At 34.2% G+C, this 15,314-nt stretch overlaps 1 protein-coding gene across 4 annotated transcripts in view; it reads right to left on the bottom strand.

Annotated features, from left to right (window-relative positions):
* The window catches only part of PRKACB (protein kinase cAMP-activated catalytic subunit beta), a 130,515-nt gene that overhangs the window by 49,331 nt on the left and 65,870 nt on the right, over window positions 1-15,314 (bottom strand). The window contains exon 1 of one of the 4 annotated variants that reach the window (XM_004603324.2): window positions 13,715-13,823. The exons of 2 other annotated variants lie outside the window; for them this stretch is intronic. In XM_004603324.2, the coding sequence (XP_004603381.1) occupies window positions 13,715-13,724 (10 nt within the window). In that variant the 5' untranslated portion in view covers window positions 13,725-13,823. Of the gene's footprint in view, window positions 1-13,128; window positions 13,443-13,714; window positions 13,824-15,314 lie in introns of those variants that run through there. One more of the 4 variants, XM_055138278.1, reaches the window with a different exon arrangement.

Here is a 15,314-nt window from a genome sequence, read left to right as displayed (position 1 = left end):
AAAGGCAACAAAATGATCCATACAACTAAGATGCTGGGGGATTGAGGGGAAGATATATTGGAGTCCTTGGGGAAGGGATTGTGAGTACACTGGTGGTGGGTGTGGTGTTGGAATTATGTGCATGAGAAACCATTATTAACAGTACTGTAAACCATAGAATCAATTAAAGAATAAAAGTTCCATGAAGAAAAGTGTTCCCCCAACTTTTTTTTGTCATATAAAGATATGCATAATATCTCAGGTTTATATATCAACTATTAATACACAAAAAAAGTTGACTTTAGTAAAAAATTTAAGTAAACCAAGGGTATACATCTTATGAATACCAAAGATAAATGATTCCATAATTTGCTGAATCATAAATAGCTCTAAAACAGGCAATCCACATGTTTTCAATTTTATTATTTTTAGACAGTAATGAATCTAGTTTTCTAAATGTTCTCTGATTCTAAAAAAATATTTCTAGTGACATAAGGTGTTGATAAAATAAATGATGGAGGAATCAAATTCAAATATTATAAGCCTGTTCAATCCAGATTTCCCATCAAACATATACCGAGGGTCACAACTTTTTAATTTTCTTTTCATGCCCCAATCCATATATCATGCCTATATTTAACCATTTAGACCATGTGACATCCTGAAACACTCAGAGTTTTGCAGTTTGTCACACCTGAAATATATAATTGATTCTAACACTTCTTAGTTATGCTATAACAGCTCTGTCATTAAATACTTAGCTTGAAGTATCTAATAGTGATCAGTTCACCTGGGGGTGGGGGAAACCCAATGAAAGCTTTTTAAAATTATTTTGTCTTGTATTGACGAGTGAGCTGGAGCGATAGCACAGCAGTTGGGCGTTCACCTTTCACGTGGCTGACCAGTGTTCGATTCCTCCGCCTCTCTCAGAGAGCCTGGCAAGCTACCGAGTGTATCGAGCCTGCGTGGCAGAGCCTGGCAAGCTACCTGTGCGTATTGGATATGCCAAAAACAGTAACAATAAGTCTCTTAATGAGAGACGTTACTGGTGCCCGCTCGAACAAATCGATGAGCAACGGGATGACAGGGATGACAGTGACAGTATTGATGAGTAATGAAATAAATAATACAGAAATAGGACATGTCATAAATTAACTCATTTTCTATTTCTGTATTCCTTTAATGATATTTATATTCTAAATAAATTCACTTTCTTTTCACTTTGTATATTTTTAAAAATCTATCTTGGAGCTGTAGCAACTTAGCACAGCAGATAGGGAATTTGCCTTGCAAAAGGCCAACTCAGGTACAATCCCTGGTATCTCACATGGTCTCTTAAGCCCCTCCAGGAATGATGGCTGAGTGCAGAGCCAGCAGTAAACCCAGAGCACTGCCGTGTGGCCCCCAAACAAAGCAAAACAAAACAAGTCTATCTTACTGCATTCTAAATAAATGAGCAAACCAAAGGAATCTGTTCATGCTGGGTTTGTTTGTAGGAGTATTAATCAACATTCATGAGATAAAGAAGAAACAGAAAACTTCTATGCTATTTTTAAATAACATAAAAACACAACTTCATTTCTATCACTTTCAAATTATTTTTAAATATATATGTAAAAAAAGGGCAAAGTTTAAAAGTTAGATTATTACAAACTTCATTTAACACTAGGAAAATTTACAAAAATTCAAGGTTGGCCTATCTTTTATTTAATGTTATTCAGCTAACTCTATAATGAATAAGAGAATGTTGTCCTAACAACATTTAGTAAGTTTAGTTATTTTGCAATTTTGATTCTAGCTAAATAAAATATTTGATAGAATAGACTACTGATGTTACAGAAAGGTTTTGTTAGCTACAATATACCACTATCCATTTCCTAAAAGACATTCATGGTTTTGAAAAAGAGTTTTGAAATCTATTACTATACTGATCACAATGACTTAGATGTTCAATTCACCAGTCTAATGAGACAAATATTAACTCTCTTTTACACCTCTTCAATAACAAAAGCACAATTCTAAATTTTCTTTAATGGATGTCAAAAAAGAAAAGGGAGATAAACAAAAAACATGTCAAAATTAAATGTAAACGTTTTATGGTGAATACCAGTTAAGGTTATTAGTTGTTCCATTCAAAACTGACAGTAGTATATTTTCTTTAAAAAAGCATTACGGGACTTTATACTGTGGATTACTTTATGCTGTGGATTACTCTTTCTTCTGGATCCCTGTGCAACTTCCACTATTTCCACAACTAAAATTGCATTTTATTTATGTTTTTCTAAACTATCACACAAGAAACTGCAACAAAAATAAAATCTAGACCTAACATAAAATTATACACACCCTTTCCTCCATTAATTATGTTCTTTATTAGCACATTATCCTTTATAAAAATGTAATTTTAGGGGGCTTGAGCGATAGCACAGCAGGTAGGGCGTTTGCCTTGCACGCGGCTGGCCCGGGTTCAATTCCCAGCATCCCATATGGTCTCCTGAGCACCACCAGGAGTAATTCCTGAATGCAGAGCCAGGAGTAACCCCTGTGCACTGCTGGATGTGACCCAAAAAGAAAAAAAAATGTAATTTTGTAGAGTATGCCAACTTGTAAAGCAACCAAATAAGAAATTTAGTTTAGTTTTGTTTTGTTTTGTTTTTTGGGTCACACCTGGCGATGCACAGGGGTTACTCCTGGCTCTTCACTCAGGAATTACCCCTGGCGGTGCTCAGGGGACCATATGGGGTGCTGGGATTAGAACCCGGGTCGGCAGCGTGCAAGGCAAACGCCCTACCCACTGCGCTATCGCTCCAGCCCCAAATAAGAAATTTTGAAGGTAACATTGTTATGCTAAAAAGCAGCTGTCTCACAGAAACTTCTGAAGAGGAACAAACTTTTATGCAAAAGGAAAATTAAACAATAATTAAATGACACTCATAAACAACACATTGGCATGAGGTCACCGATTCACATCTCCTGCTGAGTATTATGCACGAAATAACTTTAGAAACTCAAATTATCTGACTGTATATATTCAAGTAGGGTATTTAAAAATTAATGATAAAGAAAATCAATAATTATTATTTAGTAACAAAATCAATATGTCCTAATTCTCCTCTTATTTTAAAATTAATGTTTCTTTAAAATGTTTGATTATAGTTTAGATAATATGATTACAATAGTTTTTAAGTTTATAGTATTGACATACAAAGCTACAGCACACAACCACCAACAAAGTGCCCATAAACCTGTACACTGTCCCTATGTCACCTCTGATTTTCATTCCCAACCCCACATGTTGCCCCCACTATTTGTTAATAATTTTTATCATCCAAAACCAATGATTTGTCATTGTTTGATACTATTACCTTACTTTTCTCTCTATATTCTACAGATGAATGAGATCATCCAGTATCTAATTCTCCTTTTAAACTAAACAATGAAAACTCATCATAGCAATTGCACCAACAACATATACTGTATAGATTAAATAAGCATCTATTGAAATGTACATCATGAAACTATTGGAGTAAAATTTTCTAGACTTCTGTTCAAATTTCTACTATGAGAAAAAATATCATGAAATGTCTATTTTGTTGGCTCTCTTCTGAAAGATATTAGAGAGTGTCTGAAAAACACAGCATCATTTCCAGGCGTTACTTTAAGGATTTTTCATTTATTAAGCACTCTTCTTTTTTTTTTTTTTTTGCTTTTTGGGTCACACCTGGCAATGCACAAGGGTTACCTCCTGGCTTTGGACTCAGGAGTTACTCCTGGCAGTGCTCAGGGGACCATATGGGATGCTGGGAATTGAACCTGGGTCGGCCGCGTGCAAGGCAAACGCCCTACCCGCTGTGCTATTGCTCCAGCCCCTTATTAAGCACTCTTTAGTGGTGTCCCAAACAGAACCAGAATATGGGAATCCCATGAAGAATAACTGTATCTCCACAATTAAGGAAATATGAAGAAATAAGGAGATGGATGAACCATTTTGAAAACAATGTAACAAGAAAGCATTTAAGCAAATCAGAATGTGTTATGAGAAGCCGAAAGAGAAAAATTCTCAGGTAGCAAGTAAGGTAAGGTAAAATAGAGAACAGTGCATTGGCTGAAATTTGAGGGCTAGAGTCCTATGGCAGATAAAGTTGAGGGAGAAGATACCCTAGTTTGGAATGATCTCTTATAAGAGGACTGGAGGAAGGAACACTGTTTACCCAAGAAACAGCATGTGACTCAGAACAACTAGAGCACAAGGTATAAATATACAGCAACAGTGGGGAATGAAGTGCAAAGGCAAGAAGGTGCGTGATCATGGAGACAATGATTTGTCGTGATGTTTTGCAGCGTGGGAAGGAAGAGAAGTAAACTTAGTTATTTAGAATTCTGGGTTTCATTTGTTTTGGGAACTAGGCAATATCCCTTTTTTTTTTTTTTTGCTTTTTGGGTCACACCCAGCGATGCTCAGGGGTTACTCCTGGCTTTGCACTCAGGAATTACTCCTGGCAGTGCTTGGGGGACCATATGGGATGCTGGGGATCGAATCCCGGTCGAAAGCGTGCAAGGCAAACGCCCTACCCGCTGTGCTATCGCTCCGGCCCCAATATCCCTTATTAAGAATAAGGTGAGCGAGATTTACTAAGACAGAATAATGGTGGTTTGAGGTCTGAATAGTTTAAACTTGATGGCTATCTACCCAGGGAATAGGGGACAGAGCATCCATGGAAAGAGCAAGATGCTATAAGCAACTTTTCTTTCTTTTTTTCTTAACAATACTTTTTTTGGGTGATAATAGCTCTAAAAAAACTGAACAGCTTATAATTTCTGGACACCCTAATCTTTTTTGTAATTACATTATTTTTTATTCTTCTTTACCATTAAAAGTACTATTCTATTTGGCAGTTGTTATGTATACCAAAGCACAAAACAGGATGGAACTCAAGGTAAATTACCCATAAAAATACCATGTTATATCAACAGATAACAGAACAGTACAATTACTTCCAAAGCCTCTGAAAAGTATAAATCTAGTAGAAAGAAGTTTGTTTTCTGATACTGCTACTTCAAACACCTATCTCTTCAGCATGCTACATCTGTAATTTTTTAAAATCCCCTGCATATCATCGCACTACATTTTAAGTAAACAAAATATGAAACATCTGAGTTGCCATACAGTAACTCCTAAAAATCCAATTTAAAACAATCAAAAGTAACAATTATTCTGTAAAAAGTGGTTTTCTACCAGATGCTTTTGATGATTTGCATGCTTGATCAAAAGGTATAAGTTAGACAGATGAAATAACACATAAAGTGAGACACAGAGAGAGAGAGAGAGCCAGAGAGAAGAAAAGTGCCTGCCATAGAGGGGAGGGTGGGGAGGGGGAAAGGAGGGAAACTGGTGCCATTGTGATGGGAAATGTACAGCAGTGAAGAGACGGGTGTTCGAACATTGTATGACTAAAATCCAATCATGAAAACCTTTGCAACTCTATTTTACTGTGATTCAATAAAAAAAAACACATAAAATAACATGTGGGTTATTTTATATATAAATGTATATAATACATTTATAAAGAAGTTATCTTTATAAATGTATTAGTTTTCACTAATATACTAAAATAAATATATTAGTTTTCACTAATATATTTATATATCAACAGAACAAAAAAATTGAGCATATGAATTCAAAAATTTTAATATAAAGATTATAACAATTCATTGGAGAAAAATATGCACATATGTATATCAAACAAAGCCCTACTCTGAACTGTCAACAAGATATATTCTTTCTTTTTAATCTTTTTTAATTTTATCTTTATAAAGTTGTTTACAACAATTTATTACATCCACTATCTCAACACCAATCTCATCATCATTACACCTGCCCACCACCATTACTTTGAATTTTCCCACCACCACCCAAGCCTACCCCAAAGGCAGATGCTACATAACTTATTTTGTATTGCTTGTTATGAATAATCCATTAAAAATCATTAAAAAGGTTTCTTTAGAGGAAAGTGTGTGAAAATTGTTGTATTTCACCTTAGAGCCATTAAGCCCCTATAAATTGTTTTAATCTTAAGAGAAGAGCAACTGCTTTTATTTTACCAAAGACACACTTTACTAAAAAATTTAATACGCAATATAATCTGTCCTATTTTTATTTTACTTGTCTTTCTTCTGCTTATCTTTTTAATTGTCAAGTCTTGGTTACAAGTGACGAGCATAACTGAATAACTTGTACTAAGCTGCAAAAAATATTTTAAAAACTTTGTGACACATATGTATTTGTATAATAAAATTATAGGAAAGGGCATTAACTTGGCTGGTGTCTGCATGGACAAATGGATATACTGTGCATATACTCATTCCTAACTAATCACAGACATGCTTTCCCTCCAATTTGATCTCTATCTATGGATACTCTAGATTTTCTAGGCCAACAGAATCATGTTTGATTGAAAATATTCCCCATAGAGCTCTGTAATAAAACCTTAAACACTATTTATGGTCATAAAGCTAATAGCTTCCTAGACAACTGCTGAAACACTCTTCGAATACACTTTACTTCACTAATTGTTCACTGAGCCTCTGTCTCAAAGCAAAATTATATCTGTCATAAGCATATACCAAAGATTTTCCATTCAGTTGCAAACTCAAACATTCTATCTAATTACCAAACAGCATAGTACTAGTAATGGATCCCTACATGATAGGCTATGCATACTTTCAACTTCACTAGATTTTAATAAGTGGATGAATAAATGGTGTGTCAGTTTATATTTCTACCATATCCTTATCCTCAACAAGATGTGTTATTAAGAGTTTGAATTTTTTGCTATTCTAATGGGCATAAAATCTCTTAACAGATTGTAACTCTTAGCATAATTTTATAATTTTTCCTTTATAGGTGTTATTACTCTTTTACTAGATTAGTAGGTTTTTTCAAGTTTAACTTCAAAGAGAGATTGTTTTTAAGTTGCCTTTTGGTTTGTTCCTGAAGTACAGCAAATAGTTGCTATTTACATATGAATATTATTATATCTAGCAATCTTGTTAGATATCTAGAATTACTTTAATTCTAGAATTACTTTAAATCTAGAATTTAAGTTTAGATTTAAATTTAAATAAACTTAATTTATCTAAATTTATAGTAATTCTAAATTTAAACCTAGAATTACTTTAATTCTAAAGTAACACTGGCAAATTCTTTTGACTATTCTATGTAGACAATCTCACGTCATCTATGAATAATGACAATTCTGTTCCATTTTTTTCTGCAAAGGTTATTATAAACATCTTCTTCCTTTTCCTAATTTCAGGGAAAGTATTTTTTAGGGTTCAGGTAGGTAGTTCAAGTGGTAGAATATATGTCTAATCTGTACCAGGTCTTGGGTCTAATTTCTAGCACTACAAGGTCCCACTCAACACTGCCAGGTAAGACCCTGATACCTGCCAACCCCAGCCCCCAACCCCCACTCCTACCTCCAGCAATGCTTGAGCACGACCCCCATAATAACAATAAAACTTTCTGAAGAAAATGCTACTAATTTTCTTTTTTCACACTCCACCTGCAAGCTATATTAGACTCAGTCCCTGTCACTATCATCCCATTGCTCACTGATTTGCTCAAGCGGGCACCAGTAATGTCTTCATTGCCAGACTTGTTGTTACTGTTTTTGGCATATTGAATACGCCATGGTAGCTTGCCAGGCGCTGCAGTGTGGGCGAGATTCTCTTGGTAGCTTGCCGAGCTCTCCGAGAAGGGTAGAGGAATCGAACCTGGGTCGAAAAGACAAATGCCCTACCCACTGTGCTATTGCTCCAGCCTATATTAGACTCAATATAAAAATATTTTCTGTTCAATTCTTTGAAAAATTTTGTACAAAACTGAAATTTTTGTTCTTTGAAAATTTCTTAGAACTTGACAAGAAAACTACCAGACTCTTAATTTTATTAAGTTTTGAGTAAAAAATTTAGCTATGATTATATTTTAAAGAGCTATTGTTCTAATTGGCCTTTTTATTTTACAGAAATAACTTCTTATTTAAAGTTTTATTAGAGATAGATATATTTTTATCTGATTTACTGTTTATTTGATTATTACCTCTAAGTGATAAATGGAACAATTTAAGTGGACAGTCCTACTCTCTCATATTCTTGGAAGGGTCAAACCTTTAAATTGTGTTGCCTGCTGAGTATCACTTGCGATAGGCTGAGTATCACTTGTGATAGGGGTATGAGTGTGTGTGTGTGTGTGTGTGTGTGTGTGTGTGTGTCTGTGTTGATTTTGGACTGTAGAACTCAAAAGCTCTGTGGGGCTTATTCCATGAGATCTTCATGGCTTGATTTGGGTTTATGCTTGTTCTTCCTGGCAGCCAGTATATGTTACTAGTCTTAGATTCTTAGAATAATGTACTTTTTGGTTTTGGCAGTTCTTAGACCATGCAATTAAGACAGATTAAAATCCACCTGTGAGGAAGCATCTGACTGCAAGCTAACAAGAAAAATAACTCCACATAAATGTATATATACCCTTTCTCCCTCATCTCCCAGAAACCTAAGGAAGAATGATAAGTTTCTCTCCTCCTTATGTCAGTGGAGTCCTACTTACTAACATAAGAATCCACTGTACCTTCGAGAATCTACCATTCTCTGAGGTTCCAGATTTCATAAGGGGTCTAAGAAATCCCAAGTAGCATGGACTAAAGAACTTATCTTTATTCTTTGAAGCCATTTCAAATAAATGCCCTTTTGATAACAAGGCATGAAAATCTTAAGGCAGTACAAGTAGCTCCCTCTTCCTGTCCCAGTTTTCATTTCTTATTTTATATTGGGGTTTTTGATTATCACTTTGTACACTCAGATATTCATTTAAAAGAATACTTATTATATTTTATTTCACATTTCTAGGTGATATTTTAATCACCTAGATATAATTTTTGTTCCAGAGCAATTTTAAAATTGTGCAGGTAACAACTTTAGTACATTTTTTATTGGGGAGGGAGTGAGGGCCTGAGCACAACTGACAGTGCTCAAGGCTTAGTGGTGCTGTGCTCAAAGATCACTCCTCGTGGTGCTCAGAATATGAGGTTCCAAGGATCAGGAGAGATTCTAAGCAGAAAAACTCTGTGCATAGATATATGATGCAAAACAATCTTATTATTTGTGGAATTCATTATTACCTTGGAAATTTAAAACTTAGATTAGGATGTATTGGTTGTTGATGCCTTTGTCAAAACATGCTTCTTTCAATCTACAGACAGATTTTCTTAAGAAGTTTTCCTTAATTATATTTGTTGTTGTTTCCATTCTTTCAGTCATTATCTATTTTTATGAGAACCGTATTCATTCAATTTGTAGTTTCCTATTTTTAGCTAACGTAACTTTTACCTCATAAATGTCATTCTATTCCCCCATATATTCTAGTGGGTTTTATTAAGTTAAATTTTCCATAATTAATTTTTTGCAGAGCTGATTTTGTTCTTTACTGTTTCTAATTCAGCTTTATATCCTGCAATGTCATGTTTATTTGTTTATAACCTGCTTTCTTTTACCCTTCATGTCTTATGCCACAGATTTCATGCTTGCCTCATTTTCTTTTAAAAAAAACCTTGACATTATACTATCCATACTTATTCTTAAACCCTCCTGTATAAATATTTTCTAAATTAAGTTACCTGTTGTACTCATGATAGCTATGATTTTATCCTTTATTAGAAAATAATCTTTAGGTTTCTTATTCTTGTCTTTTCATTCATAGGATGCTCTAAAAATAGTGGGTTTTCTCATCACTGGTCTGAATAAATTGGAAACAACTTCTCAGATGGTTTAGTTGGCTTATACTTACATCATTAAATAATCTAGTAATTTTCAGACATGGGAGTGGAATCAAGATGACAAAGTTCCTTGCTTAGTGGTAATGCCTACCACATTAGGAAACAAATATCCCATATGTAGAACAAGTGTACTTTTTAAATTTAAATAGCCAACAAATCTTGTTTGTTTCACCATAGCTTTCTTAGAATGAAAGTAATCAGAGGTGATATATCTTCCATCATCCCAACCACAGTCTTTCTTATCACTTCAAGGTAGGGAGGATGAAACATTAATTTCTTTTTCTTGAAGACAAGCTACCAAAATGAAAACTACTGAACTCTGTAGGCTGGTACTCATTTTGACACGTGCATTTCTCACACTCTTCCCAAATTTCAGAAATGATAAACTGTTTCAGTAAGAGTAAGTTTTTTTAATTTTTATGTTTCAATTAGCATCTAGAAAGCTCAGGTATAGTTCACAGCAGAATGACAGCTTTTCTTAGGAGACCATCTCTCAAACCACATCTGGATCAGTAAGTAGTCACTTCAGAATGTTTAACAAAGTAGTGATAATTATATACTGATAAGTACATGATCCCCTCCCAAATCAAAGTAGTACATGCCAGATATTTTTCATTGATAATGAAAAAATTCAAATATTAAAAAAAGGAAAATTCAAATTCAAAAATTCAAATTCATTCATTTTATAGAAATTTATGAGTTCCTTATGATGGAGCACTAGGTTAATTATCAGAAATACACAGATAAACACAACCCTTCCTTTATATAAGTTCAAATGCTGGAGATTGGAAACTAACATAAAAATACATAATTTTTTATGATAAAATAAATTATTATAGTTTACATATTTACTTTGGGAGTAGAGAGGAAGCATCTAAATCTACAGTCATTATAGACAGAAAAAAAGAGAGATGATTTCCCGGATTCGTATAATAAACATAATTATGGAAAGGCAACAAGAAATAACATATAGCATTTGTAGATTAAAATTTTATGAAAAACATTTATCCCAGAGACTATAAGAAGCAAAAGTTTTCATGTTAGGTTAAGAAATGAGCATAGCTGCATTCTTAAAATGGCAGCATGAAAAATGGTCTGGACGGGGGCCGAAAGCTGAAAGTTGAGAGACTACAGAAACAGTAGAATCCAGAAGATACAGAACACTTGTTCTGAAAGCAGGTCGGCATGTCAAATATTACTAAGACTGGAGAAACCTGCTTGATTTCTGAAGTACTTTTGATATGGGTGGGATCAATAGACATTAATGGCTAAATTCATACCTGGGGGTATGAAACAAGTTAGGAGTGATTACAAGGTTTCTGTTTTAAGTTCCTGTGTGATCAGTGGGATCATTAACAAAAAATAGAAATAGTGAAAAGGAAAATTTGGAAGGGCTAGAGGAAATTCACATTTAATTGAATGTTCAGGTAACAAGTGAAGACGTGGGCATGGATGAGATCATTGAGAGAACGTAGTGTTAAAAGAGGACCAAAGATAGATTTCCAGAGAAAGCTAACATCTAATAGGCAGGGGGTGGGAAAAGGAATAGCTCTTTTAACTAGGAAAAAATACCACTTACATATAAATGCCACAAGTATAGCTATAGATTTAAAAAGATCTAGCATTTGTTGATTTGTACAAATAAGCCACATACACACACACACACACACACACACACACACACACACACACACAGTTTTCCACATTTTGAAATGTCTTAATAATTTAACCACATGAGTAAGATCAGTTGAAATTCTCTAACCCCGAAAAAGTCAGAATATCTAGTTATGATTACTAGGATTCTGGTGTTTAAAAAAGGCTATAAGGGAAGAACAACATAATGAAGTATATCAAATTCTACCTCGACAATACACATGATTTATATGAAAAAAAGCAATAGAGAAGCAGCAACAATTTTTCTCACCTAAACCAACATACCTACAACTTCTGGAAAACGACAGTAATTACCTAATATTTTTTATTATTTGCCAAACTTTCAGAGAGAAAACACACTGGCATGTTTCAAATAAATCTACCTTAAATCTGAGGTTATGGTGTACTCAATTTTGATATCCATGTAAATTCTAAGAACTATTAATATACTGAATCAGTAATATTAGCCCCAATTTAAGATGCTACATGAAAAAGAAATAGCTACTTATAGAACAGGAAAATAAATATCCAATTAATTCTTATCTAACATACAAAATGCATTTTAATGTGCAAATATCATTCTATAAACAAATATGTAACAGTGTCGACGAGGCTTATATGTACTGCAGTAGGAGAAAACTTAGTAATAAGCAATAATAAGATTTTTCCAGTTAAGGATAAAGGGTTAACCTATTTTGATTTCTATCTAAAACAACAAAAATGCAGCTATCAGATTCTGAATTCTAATTCCAAGTCTTTTTAATGTAAATATAGACAGTTACGTTATCATAAAAACCAATATGACACTTCTAAACATATATCTGATTCAAAGGCTAACTTATAAACATCCTCTTATTTTTAAAGTTAAGTAAAAAGATGCTAATGAATTATGCCCTAAGCAAATATTTCTCACTCTAATAACAGGATGTCTATTTTTAGCAGCAGGTTTGGCTTAAAGTGAACAGCTTTTACCTTATAATAAACTGCAGTATATACTGTTGTAGATTTTTTCAAAAGCATTTTTGGAAATGTTTAGAAAAAAATCAAAAGAATAAAAAGGAAACCATTACAAATATCCTCATCCTAACATCATACTCATAAAGAATCATTTCTGGAAAATTTTAACAAAGCCTCCACACCAATATGCATGTTTATTTCACCATTATATCCTTATTTCCTAATGAACTGCAAGTAAAAGCAACTAGGAAATCAACAAAATACTGGCAGCATCTTTGAGATTAGAATTTTTATATAATCAAAAGGAAGCTAACAAAAATTAACGTCAAAATGATAAAGCTGATCATAGGAAAGTTCAAGCAAGTATCTTTAGAATTAGATAATAAAAACATTCCTTTCTCCTCAGATAGGTCTTCTATTTACTAATTTATAACACAATTCATAAAAATGGTACATAATGAATACAATTAACCCACAGAGAAAATTAGAAACTGATTATTGTTATCGACTATTAACTGCTGTACTGTTTACAGTACTTAATGGATTTTAAAAGCAATTTACTATAACGCCGAAATGCAAAACCATCAACACAAGATACAATTCACTCTAGCTCTGGCGTTTTCAACTGCCCCTTAATTTTTTTCCTCTTTCTAGTTAAATATTTTTAAAAAATACATAGCTATGGAGTCTCAGAGAGCATACTTACCACTCATGATGAAAACCAACCTTTCCAAAACATATTGCTCAAAACAACAATCCAACAGCAAAGGGAGTTATGCTAATCTCTAGAGATAGAAGAACCGATGGTGTAAACACATACACTGGAACAAGCAGCACAGTGGAAATGAAAAGAGCTTTCTTTTGTTTTAGAAAGCCGGTGAAGCAAAGTACAACTGCCCAGCATGAGATATCACTAGTAAATATCAGATTAACGCCAGAGAACTGTCTAACAGGATTTAATTTCCCTTCAGCTAGTGATCCTAGCCTCCTTCATATACCACTAGCACAACTCAAAATGGCAGGGAGAAAATGTTCGAACCAGGATGTATAAGATGTTCTCAATTATATCAGCATGAGTTGTTACCACGGCAACATTAGACGAGAATTATCGGTTCACTTGTAACCAAGGAGTAGCTTTTCTAAAGCTTTAATCAACCAAAAGAAATAAAATGCCTTTTTATTTCAGAGCCACATGATTTTAAAATTACCACACTAATTAAATCTAGGCACTTATCAACCCCTTTTATATCTTTAAAGGTACCAAAAAAACGCTGTTTTCTTCAAATACTCACACAATCCCATGTTGAACCTGGCAAGGAACAAACAGCAGAATGATTGCACCTAAACGTCTTTCAATTACACGAGCTCTTACTGCTAGCTGTGGACCTCACTGATATTAAAATGCTGTGTGCTGTTGCTAGTGACTATTGGCGATGAATCTTATTGCCCAGATCACTGATAGCTTTCATTTTTCATGAGCCAGAAAGCTATACTGCAGCACATTTGCCAACCATTTCAACATTCTGTATTATGAAAAAGACAAAAATACTAAGGCATATAATACATATGTAAGCATATCTTCATTTATAAAGAAATAGCATGAATAACTTATCGGCTTCCATTAAATTCAGCATTAGCAACAGTGTCAGATGCCATTTATGTGGTTTTCAAGAGGGCAGTTCACAATTTAAGTTACTGGCAACCATCACTCAAGCATGAAATTTCTCACATCAGACAGGATTAAGAGAAACTGTATAGCAAGGTGGGCAGCCTGGAGGGCACTGCCAACTGTCTGTTCTGATTCCAAGCGACCCAAAATATGCACCAAGATGGTACAAAGGATCAACAGAAGGACGCCTCGTTAAGTACTCCAGCAAGTGAACTTGCCATTTTCAAAGTTGCCAGGTGAGGCAGGACTTCTGGTTGTTGGGGCTGAATTAAGTCAACAAGTTTTCTGCCCAAGAAACAAACAGAAAGCTGAAAAGACTGTAAAAAGCCATGACTTCATGGCAATGACTTGTAGAAATTCAGACATCACAAACAATAAATTGGGATACATTTTTTCATGAAAACTGAATTTTGCACCAGAGCAGAAGTAGTCTGTAAGATTCAAGTTTGGGGCTGCTCCTGGTCCCTATGGCTCAATCAGAATAGCACTTCTAACCAGGGTGGTGCTAATCGTACCACGAAACAACTTTTCTGTTAGAGTGCTGACTTATTTGGAGACAAGGCGCTAAACAAAGCAAAACAAACCACATAAGTGATGCTGTCAACGGAAAGGAAGTCAAATGCAGGAAATGAAAAGGGAAAGTATCTAGCTTTGCTATCTGAAATTAGAGCTTTGATAAGGGTGAAAAATAGATTGGTGATCTAGCAAGAAATTTGACAGAGGAAATGAAAATGAGAGATAAAAGAAACTTACACACCCTTTGCAAATATCTCTAGTTGACTAGGAAGCTATTTCCATGCAAGGAGACCCAGGACCAAGAAATTGCCTGAAGATCAAATGTGCTCCCAAATCCACATACTGATTCATCACCATAATTTGGTTCAGAATGTTTGAGAACAATCCCTCATCAATCCCTGAGTAAGATGACTCATAGCAATCCTTACAGAAAAATCAGCAGTAAGACACTATATTAGATAGAAGTTACACAGATTAAAACCAAGGAAGTTACTAAAACAAAAGCACAAAGCAATCTTGAGGAAGAAAAAATTGTTAGAGTCCAGAGTTGATACAAAACCAAAAATTTTTGGACAAATATTATAAAAATCTATAAAAAAGAAAAAGGGCAGTCAGCAGACGTCTCTAAATGGATCCTGATATAACACTTATCAAACAAAAGACTTCAAAACGCTATTTTCAATATACAAAGTTACTAAAGGAAACAT

Source organism: Sorex araneus, chromosome 5 (assembly GCF_027595985.1).
Source record: "Sorex araneus isolate mSorAra2 chromosome 5, mSorAra2.pri, whole genome shotgun sequence".
NCBI lineage: Eukaryota > Metazoa > Chordata > Mammalia > Eulipotyphla > Soricidae > Sorex > Sorex araneus.
Note: the sequence above shows the minus strand (reverse complement) of the source record. Positions and strands in the feature narration are given on the sequence as shown.